At 42.5% G+C, this 18,737-nt stretch overlaps 1 protein-coding gene across 12 annotated transcripts in view; it reads left to right on the forward strand.

The window, feature by feature from the left end:
* AAK1 (AP2 associated kinase 1) overlaps positions 1 to 18,737 on the forward strand; it is a 144,707-nt gene that overhangs the window by 90,906 nt on the left and 35,064 nt on the right. For 4 of the 12 annotated variants that reach the window (XM_015571476.1, XM_006775322.2, XM_006775324.2 and 1 more), the window contains exons 10-16: positions 1,959 to 2,113; positions 3,581 to 3,897; positions 8,665 to 8,931; positions 11,652 to 11,884; positions 13,436 to 13,611; positions 16,445 to 16,549; positions 17,884 to 17,979. In XM_015571476.1, the coding sequence (XP_015426962.1) occupies positions 1,959 to 2,113; positions 3,581 to 3,897; positions 8,665 to 8,931; positions 11,652 to 11,884; positions 13,436 to 13,611; positions 16,445 to 16,549; positions 17,884 to 17,979 (1,349 nt within the window). The remainder of the gene's footprint in view (positions 1 to 1,958; positions 2,114 to 3,580; positions 3,898 to 8,664; positions 8,932 to 11,651; positions 11,885 to 13,435; positions 13,612 to 16,444; positions 16,550 to 17,883; positions 17,980 to 18,737) is intronic. The other 8 variants (XM_006775319.2, XM_006775326.2, XM_006775318.2 and 5 more) reach the window with 6 other exon arrangements.

The raw sequence follows: 18,737 nt of genomic DNA on the forward strand, positions 1-18,737 counted from the left end.
GTATTGTTTTCTCCATTTTACATATAAGGGACCCAAGGCTAAAAGAGGTTAAATGATATGCCCATTGTTATGCAGTTGGTAGGTAGGGAGCTAATGCTCAAATATAGTTTTCTTTGATTCTAAATCCTAGTGTTTCTAAGATATTATTACCCCTAGGAGAAGTCCACTGTGGGAGTTTTTAATATTTGTTTTTTTACTCAAGTCTGTTTAAGTTCTGACCCTTGGCTTTATCTTTCTTACACCTTTCTCAACATCTGTCCCATTTCCCTATCCACCTCCCTCCCCCAGGTTATAGCCTCCCCAAATGTGAGCGCTTTTATATTATCAGTTCTCTCCCCAGCATAAGAGCTTCTTTCTAGCACAGTGATTTTCAACCATTGTACTGCAAGAATTTTAAAAACATGCAAGACCTGACTATTTAGTCAGGGGTACTGACTCTTTTGCCGTAGATTGTCAAGTAAAAAAAATGACAACAGCCAACACAACAATAGCCTTCTGGTATAAATGAATCAAAATTATACCTATTTTTTAGTCAAATCGGCCAAAAACATAATATATTTCTGGGTGTGCCACAGAATTTTAATAATTGGTTTACGTGTACCATGGATGAAAAAGGCTGAAAATCATTCTCTAGCAGGACACTAGTGAAAAGCCACGGGTCCAGAATGGAATACCTTGGAGGTATGTCACAGGGAAGGACATGGGGCCAGTCGCTTTGCTTCCTGTTTTGCATTTCATGGAGGCTGTGCCAGGCATATTTTGGAAATATCCACGAAGCTTGTTTATTTTGGCCTTAGCCTCAGTCAGCTGTCCTCCCTAAAGTACATTTTCAAAGGACAACCACTCTGATCTGAGCGTGCCGGCTCCCTGGGCCGCTCTAATGAACGGAAGTCACCACCTGGGGCTTAGCACCATCACAAGAAGAGGCAGACCATACAGCAGTTCTCCCGTATTAATGTGGATCGATTTGGTTCTGACTTAAAGAAACTCCAAAATTACAGTGGCTTCTGTAAGATAGATGTTTATTTTTTTTCTTTAAGTAAATAGAGTCTGGGGTAAGTAGTGCAGGGATGATAGTGCAGTTCTGCTCCACAAAGTCCTCAGGTGCCGGGGCTTCTTCATGCTCACCGCTCTGCCATCCCTCAGGCTGTGGCCATGACCTCATGGACCAATGTGGCAGCATCCCTGTTCCAAGCAGCAGGATCAAGGAATGACCAAAGAAGAAGAGAGACAAAGGGCATGTACCAGTTATTTCTTAAGGTTTCTAGCAACTGCCACGTAACGATCTGTGTATATAACACGTAAGGCCAGAACTTAGACACATGGCCACACCTGATTATAAGAGAGACTGGGCAATTTGGTTTTTACTATAGGTGACTCTATGCCGAGGTAAATATTATATTACCATGGGGAAAAACAAATATGTGTATTGGAGGAAATGGAGTTCCTGTCACACTCCCCAAATACTTCAACTTGAATTATTTACTTATTTCTTTTACTTGCCTTATTGGATTAATTTATTTGCATACTTTTTATAGTAGAAAGACCATTTTGACAGCTAGTTCTAACCAAGTTTGAGTTCCCTCTACATCTGAAAACAACCTGCTTCAAACCTCACTTTGCATCATCACCCAATGTGTATTCTGGGAAATTCTAGGAAATGTTAGCTAGGAGGGCCACAAGGTCAAATAGATTTGAGAAATACTACGTTCTATACAGTGCTTTCTTTAAGGGTCTCTATACACATGAAAAGTTCTGCTGAAACATTAAAACATTTTCCCATGAAATCTTTATTTATAACATCTAGTAACACAGAATGCCTGCTGGGAAATGTTGATTAAGCAAATCTAGAAGGTTGGATGAGTGTGGAGAACAAAGCTAATCCATCATGTACTCTGCCCCTCAACCATTTTCTCACACATTAATATGAATGTTTGTTTTTTCTTTTCCTCTTCTAGACTGACAGACCCCATTCCCACCACAGAGACTTCCATTGCACCCCGCCAGAGGCCTAAAGCTGGGCAGACTCAGCCAAACCCAGGAATCCTTCCTATCCAGCCAGCCCTGACACCTCGAAAGAGAGCCACGGTTCAGCCCCCACCTCAGGCTGCAGGTCAGTTCCTAGGAGCTTTGAAAGTTGGTACACCTCTTTGTTATCCTGGATAATGAGAAGTCTTGGAAAGCCTAATTTTGCTTCAGGAATGGAATACAGAGCTACATAAAGAACAATAGGTTTCTGCCCTGGCCAGGTGGCTCAGTTGGTTGGAGCGCCATCCTGTACACCCAAAGGTTGCAGGTTCGATTCCCGTTCAGGGTACATACCTAGGTTGAGGGTTTGATTGTTCTTTGTTGCACGTACAGAAAGCAACCTATCATTATCTCCCTCTCTCTCTCTCTCTCTCTCTCTCTCTTTCTCTCCCCCCGCCCCCCCCACTCTGTCTTCCTTTCTCTCTAAAGATCAATTAAAAAACATATCCTCACATGAGGATTATAAAAAGAAGAATGGTTTTCTTTAAGGAACAAGAGGTAAGCTGCCATTGAAGTTATATGGCAGGAGGCTGGTGAAAGGGGAGGCCTGTCATTGAATTCTGCAGGGAATCACCAAGACCACCAAAGCCTGTTGTCTCTATTTTTTTCTAGTCTTAGCCCTAATTTTGTGCCCTGGACCATTCATCCCAGACCTACCTCTTTATTTCATATACTTTTCTTTGCCTCTAAACACCAAGACACACCTCTTTTTGACATAGAGAAATTATTTCTTTAATTCTGTCTCTTGAAGTATCTCTCACCCCTCTGTGCTTTGGTATTCTCTTTCTGGTGAGGTGACTAAGTTTTGTTTCATAAAGAGGACTGATCCAAATAATCAAGTAACTGAACTCAGCCATCACTTCCCTTACCAGGAAGCTGTTTTGGGTAAATTTGGTAGCCATTTACTTATAAGGCATCCAGACTGGAATTGTGCAGCCTACATATAAAACATCAAAGAATGCTTTTATTCTGCAGAATGCCAACAAGTACAAAGATTGTATGTATATACATTAGCATCAAAGGCTAGTTGAATTTGTAGATAATCAAGATACTAACTAAAGGAGTAACTGACTAAATGGGTTGGTGAATAAAGGAAAGCTTTTTGAAGGAGGCAAATATAGAATTGTTTGTTGAACCTTGTTTTGAAAAATATGAAGTGCAGCCCAGCCAGCATAGCTCAGTGGTTGAGCGTTGACCTATGCACCAGGAGGTCACGGTCAATTCCTGGTCAGGGCACATGCCCGGGTTGTGAGCTCTATCCCCAGTGTGGGGCATGGGGAAGACAGCCAATCAGTGATTCTCTTTCATCATTGATGTTTCCATCTCTCTCTCCCTTTCCCTTCCTCTCTGAAATCAATAAAAAAATATGTATTTTTAAAAAGTGCATAGATTAGCAAAAAGGAAGGACATTCCAGGTATAAAGACAGTCAGGAGCACATGGATTTGGGGATTATCTGTCCACTTAGCACCCCCTCTTTTCTTATGTTGGCAAGAAGGAAAGTCGTTTTGGGAATAGTGCTGAGCTCTTACATGGAATTTATTCTCATTGCAGGACCCAGCAATCAGCCTGGTCTTTTAGCCAGTGTTCCCCAATCAAAAACTCAGCCCCCACCCAGCCAACCTCTACCACAGTCCCAGCCCAAGCAGCCTCAGGCTCCACCCACCCCACAACAGACGCCTTCCACTCCTGCCCAGGGTCTGCCCTCTCAGGCCCAGGCCACACCCCAGCACCAGCAGCAACTCTTCCTCAAGCAGCAACAGCAGCAGCAGCAGCAGCAGCAGCAACAACAACAACAACCACCACCACCATCACAGCAGCCAGCGGGCACATTTTACCAGCAGCAGCAGCCACAGACACAGGCTCAACAGGTAAGGTGGTCAGAGTGTGACCTTTGCATTGCATATCCCAGTCATCACTGTGAAAAGACCCTCTAGGTCAGTGGTTCTCAACCCTCCTAATGCTGCGACCCTTTAATACAGTTCCTCATGTTGTGGTGACCCCCAATTTCATTCTTACAAATTGAACATAATTAAAGCATAGTGATTAATCACAAAAACAAGATGTAGTTATATATGTGTTTTCCGATGGTCTTAGGCGACCCCTGTGAAAGGGTCGTTCGACCCCCAAAGGGGTCGCGACCCACAGGTTGAGAACCGCTGTTCTAGGTACAGAAATCTGTCTTGGGAAGCCTTGGGAAGACTGATCCATTAATGACCTCATCACTGCTTCTCCCAGATGTAAGTACTGTAAAGCACTGCAGAGTGGAGCAATCACAGGATCACTCTGCCCCTTTCACCTTTCTTCTCAGGCTTTGGGAATTCTTCCCCTGACTGAGGAACTTCAGGAAGGGAGCTAATTTTTAAGAACTCTTTTTTTCCCTCTCTCTCACACATAACTACAAGACCATTATCATACTGAAACAAAATACAATAATTTCTTATCAAATATCCAGAAGTGTTTAGCCCTTTATCATGTCTCATAATTAAAGTTGGCTTGTTTGAATCAGGATCCAAAGTCCACATATTGTATTTAGTGTCATTTTTTTTCCGTTATATTTTCTTATATTTTTCACATATTTTACTTTGAACATATTCATTTATAACAAGTACTATATCTTTCATCTTTTAAGTCCCTTTCCATAGGTACCCTCTCCCTCTTTTTACCCCCTTTTGTCTTTTTTTTTTTTTTTTTTTAAGAAACTGGGTCACTTGTCCTGTAGAATTTTCCACATTCTGGATTTGGTTGATGGCATCCCTGTGGTGATGTTTAATATGTTTCTCTATCCCCTGGGTAAACTGGTAATTTCCTGAGGCTTGCTCAGTATTCCATTCAGTTTGATTGTTCTTTGTTTTTCTGGTTATATCACATCAGGGGCATATAATGTCTGGTTGTCCTCTCTTTTAATAATATTAACACTAATAAGTGGGTTTGGTGTTGTCCATTTGATCCATTCATTTGATGTTCCCTATCAGCTTAGCAGTCATTGCTAATCATTTCCTAAGTCTATTAATTCATTAGGGATGGCAAAATGGTAATATTCTAGCATTTCCTCTTCATTTAAGGGCTGGAATTTATCTATAAAGAATTTTTTTCATCAACTATTTTATTACCCTAAGGTATTGTTTGTGCAGAAAAGGCCGAAAAATTTATGATTCTTTTCCTGTTTTTACCAGTTTTAGAATGAGTTTGTTCTTAGTATCATCCAAAGGTGAATAATGAGGTTTTTGTTTTAGTATCACTAGGAACTTGTGGATCTTAACATATTTGATATGTGTCCATACATTGTAGTTTTTAAAATTTTGTTTATTTTTGCCGGGAGCCGGTCCATCCTTGCTGTTTCAAGGGACCTGGCATATATGGAATACTGTTCTTAATATATTTGCTCACCTTCTTGGCACTATGTGTTTTAACCAAGGTCACCTCTCCGAGAAAGGTTGTTTCCCCAGGTAGAGATTTTCCCCTGAAGTTAGGGAGGGAGTAAAACCTCTTAACTAAGTGCCAGGCTGGTAATTAATCACTTTAACTACGAACAGTCATGCTTAAGCTACATAATCTTTACTCCCTGGAATGGAGATAAGAAACGCCCTAACCTTTGGAATAGAGATTGATAGGATTGGAATCAACTGGTATAAATACAGATGTAACAAGACAGAGAGACACAGAACTCAGAGACAGAACTTAGAACACAGAACTTAGAACACTAAGTCACATGAGATATAAAAATTTTTTTTCATTGTCTTGGAAGAACAACAAACCCAGCATATTTTGATGTTCAAAGCATCCCAACTTTGTCCAGTGAAAATCTTCAAATTGGCTCCTAGATCCTTTGGCTGGGACTCCAGTAGTCTTTATGGTTTCCTTATTATTCATTGTAACAAGCTGTTCCAGGCTCATTCTACCTGAAATCAGCCATTTCTCTAAGGAGCTTCTTTTCCTTTTCATGGAAATGGTCTTTAGAGACCACAATTTTGGTCTAGGGATACTCATTTGCTAATGGGTTAGTTATTGTTTTTAGACCTTTTCAATGGACAGTAGTTAGGAAATAAATTTTGTTTTCTTAATAGAATATATACCGTGAATTCAAATTTATATTCCTAATTTAGATGTATAATTACAGGATTTTTGTTTAACTTCATAGATTTTATATTTGTACTAGAGGTCTGGTGCACAGATTCATGCACATTGAAAGCAAATTAATTAGAAGAAATATTTTAGAAGCCGTGGAGGGACTGCGGGAGGTTGGCGTATCCGGCCAGTCTGGCCCAGTCCTGATCGGCCTGACCCTAGCAGCAAGCTAACCTACTGGTTGGGGCGTCTGCCCCCTGGTGGTCAGTGCACTGTCATAGCAACAGGTCGAAGGGTTAGAGGGACAATTAGCATATTAAGCTTTTATATATATACTAGGGGCCCGTTGCACAAAAATTTTTGCACTCGGGGGGGAAGGGGGGGTCCCTCAGCCCAGCCTGTGCCCTCTAGCAGTCTGGGACCCTTCCGGAGATAATGACCTGCTGGCTTAGACCTGCTTCCGGGTGGCAGAAGGCAGGCCCAATCCCTAGGTGCAGCCCCTGGTCGGGCTCAGAGCAGGGCCGATTGGGGAGTTGGGCCGCCGCCACTCTCACACTCAGGGCAGGGCCGATGGGGAGGTTATGGCTCTACCCCGTCACACACAGAGCAGGGCCTGTGGGGGGCGGGGTTTGGGGTGCCGCACCCTGTCACACACAGAGCCGCAGGGCGATCAGGGGGTTTGGGCGCTGCCCCCTGTCACACTGATCCCGGTGTCGGGAGGCCTCACGGCTCTGCTGATCCCAGTGCTGGGAGGCATATTACCCTTTTACTCTATAGGGTAGAGGCCTGGTGCATGGGTGGGGGCCGGCTGGTTTGCCCTGAAGGGTGTCCTGGATCAGGGTGGGGGTCCCCACTGGGGTGCCTGGCCAGTCTTGGTGCGGGGCAGAGGGCTGTTTTCAGGCTGGAACTGAAGCTCCCAACCGCTCCTTTTTTCCTTTTTTTTTTTTTTTTATTCTGGGCCAGCTTTAGCTTGAGGATGGGCTCCAGCTCTTAGGCCTCCGCTGATGAAAGTAGGTTTCTGGCCTTTGCATACAATGTTGCGATCCTGCTGGCTGAAGTCCGGGGGGATTTGTTACATAGTTTCTTAAACTGCAGGCTCAGAGGCCTGCAGCTGCAGGCGGGGAACGTTGGGTTCTTCCGTCACTGAAGCAAGCAAGCCTCATGTTAGTTTCAAGCTGCCTGGCTGCTGGCTGCCATCTTGGCTGTCAGTTAATTTGCATATCTCGCTGCATAGCCAATGGGAAGGGTAGCGGTCGTACGCCAATTACCATGTTTCTCTTTTATTAGTGTAGATATTTTTTTTTCTAATTAAAGGCTTGATTCCTAATAACATTAACATAATTACTTATTTGATTTATAGTTTAAAAAAAGCAATACTAATAGGATTACTGAAAATAGTTTCAGATTTTTTGCCCTTAGAATGTTTAGCATATTATTTTCTGGGGAGTTTGGCTATTAATTTGACACATGGGTTTCTTTGCTTCATTTTGCTTTTGCTTTTTAGTTATTGACCTTTAAATTTTGTTTTAATTTTGTTTTGCAAACACGTAAAATATTTACATAGTTTCAAAGTTAAATCTGCAAAATTCTGTCCCTTCCATCCCTTATATAGAGGTAGTCCTCATTCCTATTTACAACTAGAGAGTTGGGTATATAGGATAGTTTATTCAGTCAGTCCCCTGTTGATAGACTTTTGGTTGTTTCCAGCATTTCACGGTTATAAATAGGCAACTATTTACTGACATCTGCTTCTTTGCTAACCCTTTAACTTGACCTCATTAGGCAAACGATATCCTGTCAATTAGCTCTATAATGAAGTAAAGCTATTTAGGATGTTAAGAGACAAGATCTTGGAGTTTTGTTCATCAGTAGGCCCTTGTTTGAGCTCTATTTGTGTGCCTAGCACATAGTTCTTAGTGGGTAGGAGAAAGACAGAAAAGGAGGTTCTCTATTTTTTGGATGCTTTATAAGAGAATATAACTTGACACAATTTATTACCAGTATATAATAAAATGTCATTAAGTGTAATAATCTGAATATTTTGAATGTTTAAAGTTGGAGAGTTAGTAAAGATAGAGCTAGTGGGAAATAATTTTCAGAAAGAGATGGCCTTAATAGTTGGGTTAACATTTAGGGCTTTTTTTTGTTTGTTTTATTTTCAGTGCCGTCATTGCTTCATCCTGTTCATCTAGGGAAGAATTTTAATCTTGGCTACTTCCAAATCCCTTTAAGAGGAGTATTCTGTGATTGGGAGATCATTTATTAGCTTCTGTTACACTCGCATGTATGGAGTCACAGATGTGTAGTGAGATGGACACCCTCAGGCGTGGCATAGAAGCCCACATGGGAGCTGGTCTGCAGTACAGGAGGCAGCATAGTGTAGTGGATGGAGCCTGGCAGTGTAAGGTGCTGCTCTGTTTGTTTAAATGTCTTCAGGTTTCCCTCAGGAGTTTCAGGCCAAGTTACAAGACTTCTGCCTTCCTTTGCCTTTGGCTTCATCACTGGTCTTAGTTGTTACTGCGACAGGTTTTTATTTACCTCCTCATTTCTTGCTCCTTTCTCCTGCTTAGTTTCAGGCAGTACACCCAGCAACCCAGCAACCAGCAATTGCCCAGTTCCCTGTGGTGTCCCAAGGAAGCTCTCAACAGCAGCTGATACAGAACTTTTACCAGCAGCAGCAGCAGCAGCAGCAGCAGCAGCAGGCCACAAACCTGCATCAGCAACAGCTGCTGACTCAGCAGGCTGCTGTGCAGCAGAAGCCTGCTGTAGCAGCCGGACAGCAGCCCCAGGCTCAGCCAGCCGCAGCCCCGCAGCAATCCCCTGCCCAGGAGCCAGTGGTGAGAATCAGCCAGGACTCAGAGAGCAAAGGAAGAGGAGAATGCAGTGAGGGCTTGGGAAACAGGCTGCAGCAGCTGGGTGTTGGCCTCTGGCCTAGAACTAGGCCGATTCCCCACCCTGTGGTTAAAATATTTGTTCTTTTCTTGATATAATCAAGAACAGGATGAAGTAATCCGTCAATGGTAGAGGTTTTTAAAAAAATAACTCTAGGCTACTGATGAAGGTTTAATTTATTACTTTGAAATTAGGATGGCAGAAAGAGCTGTTCATTTTCTCTTGTGTTGAGCAGCCAAGGACCTAGGTAGGATTAGAATTAGTCCCTTTCCCTTCTTCAAGGGGCAGCTTGGCCATTATGGCGTTTTCTGTCTTTGGAGGTTCATACGAACCCCCACATTTACCCTGAGTCCTGACAGTGTTGTGTTTATTCTTTGTTTTGGGCGACATTATTGGCCACCTCAATCGAGTGTACCATACAGCACCCTTCAAGGGGCCTGCATGCGTGGGACCACTTGCCATGGCCTAATCCCTTTGGACACCAGAGTCTCTAAGAATTGTTTGAGCCCAATTGTCAGTATAGAATTGATCATGTCTACTTTTAGATAATGTCTGAATGTAGCATCTGAATCACTACATCCTCCCCTGGTAGACCTCTGCTGTTTGAACATCCTCAAACACATTGTGTTTTGGCCTTTAAGAAATGCCTTTAATTTTGTACTCACAGTTTTCTGAGTGATACTGAGAGATAATTTTATAGTGATAGAAAAAGACATTTTACACACCCAGCCAATAGAATATAACAGCTACTGTCTTATTCCCAGGGAAGTCTAACTACTAGACGAATGATAGGAAACCATCTTTTTGAGGACTGAGTTCTACTAGAGTTTTATGGCCCATCTTAAACCAGAAATCCTACATTGCTTCCAAAGGAAGCAGTACCGTAAATAGATTTTTTTCTTTAAGTCTCAGCTGTGTGTTCAGTGTCTTTACACCTTAGTTTCTGAAACAACTCTAGTCTTCCCGCAGGAGTGAAGTAGATAGCTACTCTCTGTATTTTTAATAAGAGATAAAGTTGCTCTTGTTAAATGAAAAAGGGCTTTTAAAAAAATTACCATATGATGTAGCTAATTGAGATCTTTCTTTTTTTTAATATATATTTTTTATTGATTTCAGAGAGGAAGGGAGAGAGATAGAAATATCAATGATGAGAGAGAATCATGGATTGGCTGCCTCCTGCACGCCCCCTACTGGGGGTTGGGTCAAGTCCACAACCCCGGCAATGTGCCCTTGGCTGAAATCGAACCTGAGACCCTTTTGTCCGCAGGCCAATGCTCTATCCACTGAGCCAAACTGGCTAGGGCACTAATTGAGATCTTAATTATCTAGTCCAGTCCCCTCACTTAAGGGAATTGGAAACTGAGGCCCAACCTAGAAAGTCATTACCTAAGACACACAGACTGATAGCAGCAGAGCTGGGACCAGAACAAAGGGTCCTGATCTGTGTTCAGGATGATAATAATAGATGCTTATCTGGGGGGATGAGATGATAAACTTCCTACAGGCAACACTTCTTAGGAGGTTCTCTCTGCTTTCCCCAGACAAAAGTATCACTCTCTTGGGAATGAATTGTGAAATTTCTCCATGTTCCTTGGATTAAAAAAAAAGCTTTGTTTAGTGGTAGTTGGTTAAGGGGGTGGCGAGGGAACATGCTTGTGCCAGGAGCTGGAGAGCTTCCCAGCTTTGACCATCTCTTTCCCAATGACTCTTGGCAGAACTTACCTAAGAGAAGCAGGTGAGTGAATGTACACACTGCAGCCCTAGCCGGTTTGGCTCAGTGGATAGAGCTTCAGCCTGTGAACTGAAGGGTCCCAGGTTCGATTTCGATCAAGGGAACATGCCCGGGTTGTGGGTTTGATCCCCAGTAGAGGGCATGCAAGAGGCAGCTGATCAATGATTCTCTCTCATCATTGATATTTCTATCTCTCTCTTCCTCTCCCTTCCTCTCTGAAATCAATAAAAATATATTAAAACAAAAATATACATTGCAGCCATCTTAAAGCAATAATCTACAAAGGAAAATGGTTGTATGCCATAGATGTTTGTGGCCACCTTATTTAAAATGGTTGAAAGAATGGCCATTTTAAATCGTTCAATAACCAAAAAATAAATAAATAACCCAACTGCAGCCATTAAAAATCAGAATAGCTTCTGTAGTCTTATGCTTTGGGCTAATTTGCATATGGTTACTCTGTACATTGTCATTGATGAAGATTGAAATATATATTCTATATAATAAAAGGCTAATATGCAAATTGTCCCCTTGACTGGGAATTCATCCAGGAGTTCGACCAGGGGGCGGGGCTGGCTGGCTAACAACCGTGGCCCCTCCCCCCAGCCGGCCTAGCCCGATCGGGTGGGCCAGCCGGACTCCACTCGAGCACGAATTCATGTGCCGGGTCTCTAGTGTGTGTGTGTGTGTGTGTATGTGTGTGTGTGTGTGTGTGTACACACACAACACACAAGATAAATACCGTATTGGTATCAGTCCCAAAGTTGCAGTTCAGGTTGTCAAAGCCCAGTGGTTGTTTTTTTTTCTCAGGATGTTATTGTTAAACTCAGCCATTTAAATTCTATGTTAGCTCTCCTGTGGCATTTTTTTGTTATGTTAATCTGTTTGTTGTTTTTTCCTTTGTTTTGGAACATTTTTCATTTCTCTTCCTAGCAGATACAAGCCCCAGTAAGACAACAGCCAACAGTTCAGACAACCCCACCTCCTACCGTCCAGGGACAGAAACTCGGATCTCTCACTCCTCCGTCATCCCCCAAGACCCAACGTGCTGGACACAGGCGGATTCTCAGTGACGTAACCCACAGTGCAGTCTTTGGGGTCCCTGCCAGCAAATCAACCCAGCTGCTCCAGGCAGCTGCAGCCGAGGCCAGTCTCAATAAGTCCAAGTATGTGATGCTTCTCCTTTATTCTTCTTACTTTACTTCGTGGGCAAGGTCTGCTGTGGGCCGTTACTGTGTGATTCTTTGCATATGTTTGTGTGTAGATGTATATGCTGTGGTAGGCATCTGTGTTTAATAAGAAACTGAATTTGCCTGCAGTGCATAAACCATACTGATCTTAAGAAATAATTTCCTATTTGTGTCACTGTTTCCATTCTCTCATCTAGTCCATATTTTTACAGGGTATTTTCTAAACTCTCGATCTCACCAAGTTTTCATGCTGAAAATCTTTCATCCCCCCCGCCCCCCTCGCCCCAACACCCCTCAGGTTGCCTGTGGGATACTACCTGAACTCATTGGTTAACAGACCAAAGACATATTGCATCACATTGGTGGACTTGTCATTCTCCATCTTCACAAGCGCTTTGTTTAGCCTAGGCCAGTGATGGCGAACCTGTTGAGCTTGGCGTGTCAGCATTTCGAAAAACCTTAACTTAACTCTGGTGCTGTGTCACATATCGAAATTTTTTGATATTTGCAACCAGAGTAAAACGAAGATTTATATTTTTGATATTTATTTTATAGTTTTAAATGCCATTTAACAAAGAAAAATCAACCAAAAAAAATGAGTTCACGTGTCACCTCTGACACGCGTGTCATAGGTTCGCCATCACTGGCCTCGGCCCTCTCCCTTAACTACACTGACCTCCTTGTCCACCAAGGAGGTGCTTATCTATTCATCAAGATCAATGTCAGAGGCCATCTCTCCTTTAAACCTTCCTCTGGTGTCATTTATAATTTGTTGTGCACGTATCCCATTGTATTATTATTATTTATTCATATGTCTATATGAGTATCTCATCTAGTTGACTTAGCCTGAGAGTTCCTCCAAGACAAGGATTATATCTTAACCAACCTTTGCAAATCCAGTGACTGGCTCTGGGTCTGATATAAAGTAGATGTAGAGTGCAATGAATGTTTGTGGAGTAAATGCAATTTGAGGCCCTCAGCTTTCTTGGAACCATATACTCTAAAGTTAAAAATCTTTAACTCATTAGCTAAAATGCAAAAGGCATCAAGAGAGACTTAGAATAAAATTAAGTAATGGTACCTAGAAGCACAAGATAGTGGTCTTTATTTCTCTTTAACTGTGATAGGTGACCATAGTTGTATGCATGCTCGATCCAACAGATGGGAGGCAGCTTGAACCAGCATCAGTCCCAGCCCTCTGGGGTCCATTATTGTGGGTTATAGGGGGCACCATAAGCTACACAATAGGTTGCTTTGGAATCTTGAATTGAAAGGACTTGCAGGCGAGACCAAAAATCTAAGGAAGAGATTAAAGAAGTAGTGGGAGATAGTGAATCATTAAGAAAATGGAAACATTTATTTTACACAGTGGAAAGGGATCTATAGCGACTGTCCAGTAGCCGTGGAAAGCCCTTTTAGAAAACCACTGTGGGAAATAATGGTTTGACTCGGAAAAGAATTTGCTCTTGAAACAAAGAGAAAATAGGTTGAACCTTTTCAACTTTTATATGTCTTCTTTTTTCGTGGGGATGGGAACTTACCTAGGTCTGCAACCACCACTCCATCAGGCTCTCCTCGGACTTCCCAGCAAAACGTTTATAATCCTTCAGAAGGTTCTACGTGGAATCCCTTTGATGATGACAATTTCTCCAAACTCACAGCTGAAGAACTGCTAAATAAGGACTTTGCCAAGCTGGGGGAAGGTGAGTAATTGGTGTCTTTGTGATTCTTGAAACCTTATTCTAGAGGAGTATACATGTAAAAATGTAGAGTTGGAACCCTGGCTGGTGTGGCTAAGCAGATAGAGCATTGGCCCATGGACCGAAGGGTCTTGGGTTCATTCCTGGTCAAGGGCATGTACCTGGGTTGCAGGTTTGGGCCCCTGTCAGGGCACATGCGGGAGGCAACTGATCAGTGTTTCTTGCTCTCCCACTCCCTTCCATTCTCTCTAAAATCAGTGGCAAAAAATATCCTTGGGTGAGGACTAAAAAAAGAAAACACGTAGGATTGGGCCCCACAAAGGTTTGATTTTTTTTTATTTCTTTTTTTTTATTCAAGTATAGTTGGTATACAATCTTGTATTGGTTATATTAGTTTCAGGTGCACAATATAGTGATTTGACATTTTATACCTTACAATGTGATTTTGAAGTATGAGTACAAATCAATTTGTATTTTACTGGAGCACTGAAGTCTTCATCCTCAGGAAATCCTAGTCTCCTATAGGTGGTGGCAAGGAGAAGGGAAAACTTAGGAAAGATTGGATAGCATAGATTGGGATGAGAGTGTCTTGCATGGTCATTTCTTGTAGGAATATGATGGTTCCCTTGTCCTAAGGGGATTTATTGTCCCAGAAAATTATAACTGCTTAACCATGAGAGAGTACCCTCATAGAGAAACTGAATCTTTGACTATGATCAGAGTTTTATATTACTGAGGAGATCAAATAAATAGAAGGTGCCTTTCCGCTTACAAACCACAGTCTAATTTGGAAGGCAGGAGACACACATGCACACACACACTTTGGAAAACAACAATTCTACGGTATGATACAGTTCAAAGAGTATCTCAGGGTAAAGGAATGAACAGAACCAAGAGAATTTAGAGCAAACATTTGAACTATTTGACTAATAGTTTAACTGTTATTTTATAGATATCTTTTTAAAATTTGTATTGCTTTCTTGCCTTTTCAAACAGAAGATAGAGCATAGGATTTAACTTTCTTCGATGATTCATTGTCAAATTATTTCATTGTTATATGTGCCAGTTATTGTTCTCGACTATAAAAGAAATACCTTTAGGACTCTTGAAAACTATTGTATTTTTGCATTCAAGTAAGTGACCTGCCCAAGTTTTTAAATTTTTTTAAATAAGTTTTTTGTTGTTGGTGGTAGTTCTTTAAAATTGATTTTAGAGCAAGGAAGGGGGGGGAGAAGAGATAGAGAGAGAAAGAAACATTGATGTGTGAGAGAAACATCGATTGATTGCCTTCTGTACGTGCCCCAATCAGAGATCGAACCTGCAACCTGGGCATGTGCCCTGCTCGGGAATCCAACCCCCCACCTTTCGGTATACAAGACAATTCAAACCACCTGAGCCAGGCCTCAAGTTTTTTTTTAATTCTTGTGTCTATTTTGAATACTTTTCTGCCTCTCTTGATCGGCTCTTGGCTTTTACATGAAGCTGCTGCATTGTGCCTGTCCCTCACAGCCTCTCACTATTGCCATCTCCATCACTCCCTCTTCTCATTTGCTTTCTTAAACTGCCTGCAACAGATCATTAAACTCATTGCAATTATATAAAAACTAGGGGCCCAGTGCACGAATTCGTGCACTTTGAAAGGAACTGTGGGCCACAAGGCTGCAGTGGGCACAAGGGCGGGTCTCATCTTCCGTGCTTCCGCCTGGCCCCTCTTGCCCCCGTCCCTTGTCTGCTGGCAGCCCCACCAGCACTGCTTGCACCTGCTAGCTGTGTGGAGCGATTAGGGCAAGTGCCAGCAGCGGGTGCAAGAGGTGGCTGCCATCCAGATCACCCCTTAGAAGCAGGGAGCAGTGGAGAAGCCCGAAGGGGTGATTGGGACCGGCAGCCACTGCTTGTACCCGCTGATGGTGCCAAGCGATCAGGACCTGTGCCAGGTGCCAGCAGCAGGTGTGAGCACCCGGCGGGACCATGGTGCGTGGGAGCAAAGGGTTTTCAGTAACCACCAGAAGCTCGTCCTGATGACAGTGACCAGCGCCCCGCCTTGGTCTGGCGCCCCTCGCCCACCTGCTTCACCATCCTGCCGCAGCTGATGCTCGCCATGTTCCACATGTGCCCCCTGGTCAGCACACGTCACAGCGACCAGTTTTTCAGTTGTTCTATATATAAATAAATAGATTGAGTGAGGGCTGGAGGTATTCTATTTGAGTGATGTGCTTCGGCTTTGGGGCTTTGGCTCTAGCTCTCTCTTTTGCTGTTATTTATTTTTATTTTTAACTGGTAAAATGTACATAACAGAAATTACCATCTTAACCATTTTATATATATGTGTGTGTATGTATGTATATTTTATTGATTTCAGAAAGGAAGGGCGAGAGAGAGAGAAACATCAATGATGAGAGAGAACCATTGATTGGCTGCCTCCTGCATGACCCCTACTGGGGATCAAGCCTGCAACCTTGGCATGTGCCCCTGACTGGAATTGAACCCGGGACCCTTCAGTCTACAGGCCGACACTCTATCCACTGATCCAAACCGACTAGGGCTTAATCATTTTTAAGTGTACAGATCAGTAGTGTTAATTACATTTGCATTGTGTTGCAGCCACGCTTTCCCTCTTGCAAAACTGATGTGCTCTCTTTTTGATTCTTAAAACCTCCTTCCATTTCTCAGTTGTTCTCTCAGCTGCTGTAGTGACTACAGAAGGACCTCTGAATGGCTGAGGTGTCACCATAACACAGTAAAAAAGGAATGAAGTCTAGAAGTCAGTGCAGAAAGTGCACTGGGGATGTGCTCTGTGATTCTGCTGGCGTGAACTGATGGTGTTTTGTCCCTCCAGGCAAACATCCTGAGAAGCTTGGAGGCTCAGCTGAGAGTTTGATCCCAGGCTTTCAATCAACCCAAAGTGATGCTTTTGCCTCTTCTTCGTTTTCTGCTGGAAATGGTTAGTAGGGCAAGCACCTGAAACACAAACTCACACTGTTTTCCACTTCCCAGATAACTCTAGCATACCAATGAGCCCAAAATCCTGGTGGTAACTTAATATTTTCCTTTATTCCAGAGATTTCCAATAAAAAAGATAGGGATAAAGAAAGATGTAGAGTCACTTTCAATTAAAATGTCAGGATGATCTGGAAGTAATATATAGGATTTGTTCTCTCTAGTCCATGGACATGTTTTAAGCAAATATTTCTAAATTTGAGGAACATCACCCTGAGACTCTGCTGAGCTGTGTATTTTTTGTTTGTTTTGTTAATCCTCACCCAAGGATATTTTTTCCATTGATTTTTAGAGGTTGGAAGGGAAGGAAGGAAGGAAAGAAAGAGAAAGAAACAGCAATGTGAGAGAGACACACTGATTGGTTGCCTCCTGTATGGGCCCCAACTGGGTCTGGGGATCAAACCTGCAACCCAGGTACATGCCCTTGACTGGGAACTGAACCCATGACCCTTCAGTGTGCAGGCCAGTGCTCCAACCACTGAGCCACACCCGGCTGGGCACCACAAACTGAATATTAAAATCCATCGTAAAAAATGGTTAAGTAGAAACAAGGAGACCTGGGTTCTGATCCTAGGTCTGCTGACACACCTCTGGCTAATCTCTTCTTCTGGGCTTTATTTCCTTTTCTGAAAAATCAGAAAATTGTGCTAGAAAATCCTAAGATCTCTTCAAACTGTCATATCCCATAGGGTGCATAGATTTCTGTAAATCTGTAAGTTTGTCAACTATAGAATGAATGCCAGTAGTATGTAAGATGCAGTCTAGAGATTAGGGGTTGTCTAACCTTGCAGGAGGCAAGAAGTCTGTCTCCTCCTGTCTGTCTGCCTAGCACTATATTAGACATTTGGTGATACAACCTCAAGAGGGTAGTGGTTACATAGGAAGTACCTATATATGTGCTAGATTACTAAATAGATCATGTTTGTTTACATGCCATAATGTGCAATATGGACAGTAATTGCTGTATAAATTCTGAAAAAGATCACTGTGGGTTTCCACAAAGGGAAAAGTGGAATTTCAGATGTGTGCATATCCTAGTTTTGTCATTAATTACATCTTAGAGTATGTTGCAAGGACCAGATTATATATTTCATACATACTTTGCTGTTACACTGTATTATATCCACTCATCCCTTTTCTACCTCTGAGTTTAGACTTGTTCTCTAATTTGAGCTGTTGGGTTAGTAGATAGTAAGTTCATCTAGATTTACTTGATATTTTCTGCTTTTCTCTTTTTTCCCTCTCCTTGACCCTTCCTTCCCCTCCAACCAACTCCAGCTGAAAAAAAGAAGGGTGGGCAGACTGTGGATTCTAGCCTCCCACTTCTAAGCGTATCTGATCCTTTCATTCCTCTTCAAGTACCTGATGCACCAGGTAGGTAAATAGACCTGATCTGAGGTTAACCAGCTTGATTCTTATGTCCCAGGGTCTCTTGAGAGTTGGTTTTAAACACTCCATGAAAAGGATCTGAATTCCATATTAGTCCAATAATGATTATAACAATATGGGGGGAAGGCCTATAAGCATGTGATAAAAGGGACAAAATGTGAGTAGTGGTTATAGTATGATGAGTAGATAATGGGTGACTTACTTCCTGTCAAGTTTCTATTTTCCTGTAATATACTTTAATTTTATAATATGAAAATGCATAATAAAAGTTGATAGAAAGGGAAACCTGAGTTCCCTTTCTAGCTCTTCCACTACCTGAAAAGCTTCAGGCTTGACTGTTCATCAGTGGAGTGAAATGGACTGCATGAATTCAAATGTCCCTTTAAATCTACCATATCCTGATTTTTAAGTGAGCAGTCCAAAAAAAGAAGAAATGGTTAGTGTGTTCTGATTGAAACAGCTTTTGAAACATAATTTGCAGTTTCTGAATGCCAAAGATTTCCTTTCCTGCTCTCCTCCCCATCCTTTTGGGGAGGGGCGGGGGTGGGAGAAGCGTGATGGGAGGAACAGAAGCCGCTTTTTCTCATCTCTATCAGTGTCTTTGAAAAAGCAAACAGATCCAGCTCCTTCAAAGCATCTGGTGGTCGTTTTGCTTCTGATAGTTTTCCTTTTCTCCAGTGTTTACCCTTGCTGATTCTTGGTCTTAAACTGATAGGATCTGGCTGGTTCCCCCCCCCCCCCCA

This window comes from Myotis davidii, unplaced genomic scaffold (assembly GCF_000327345.1).
Source record: "Myotis davidii unplaced genomic scaffold, ASM32734v1 scaffold247, whole genome shotgun sequence".
Classification (NCBI taxonomy): Eukaryota; Metazoa; Chordata; class Mammalia; order Chiroptera; family Vespertilionidae; genus Myotis; species Myotis davidii.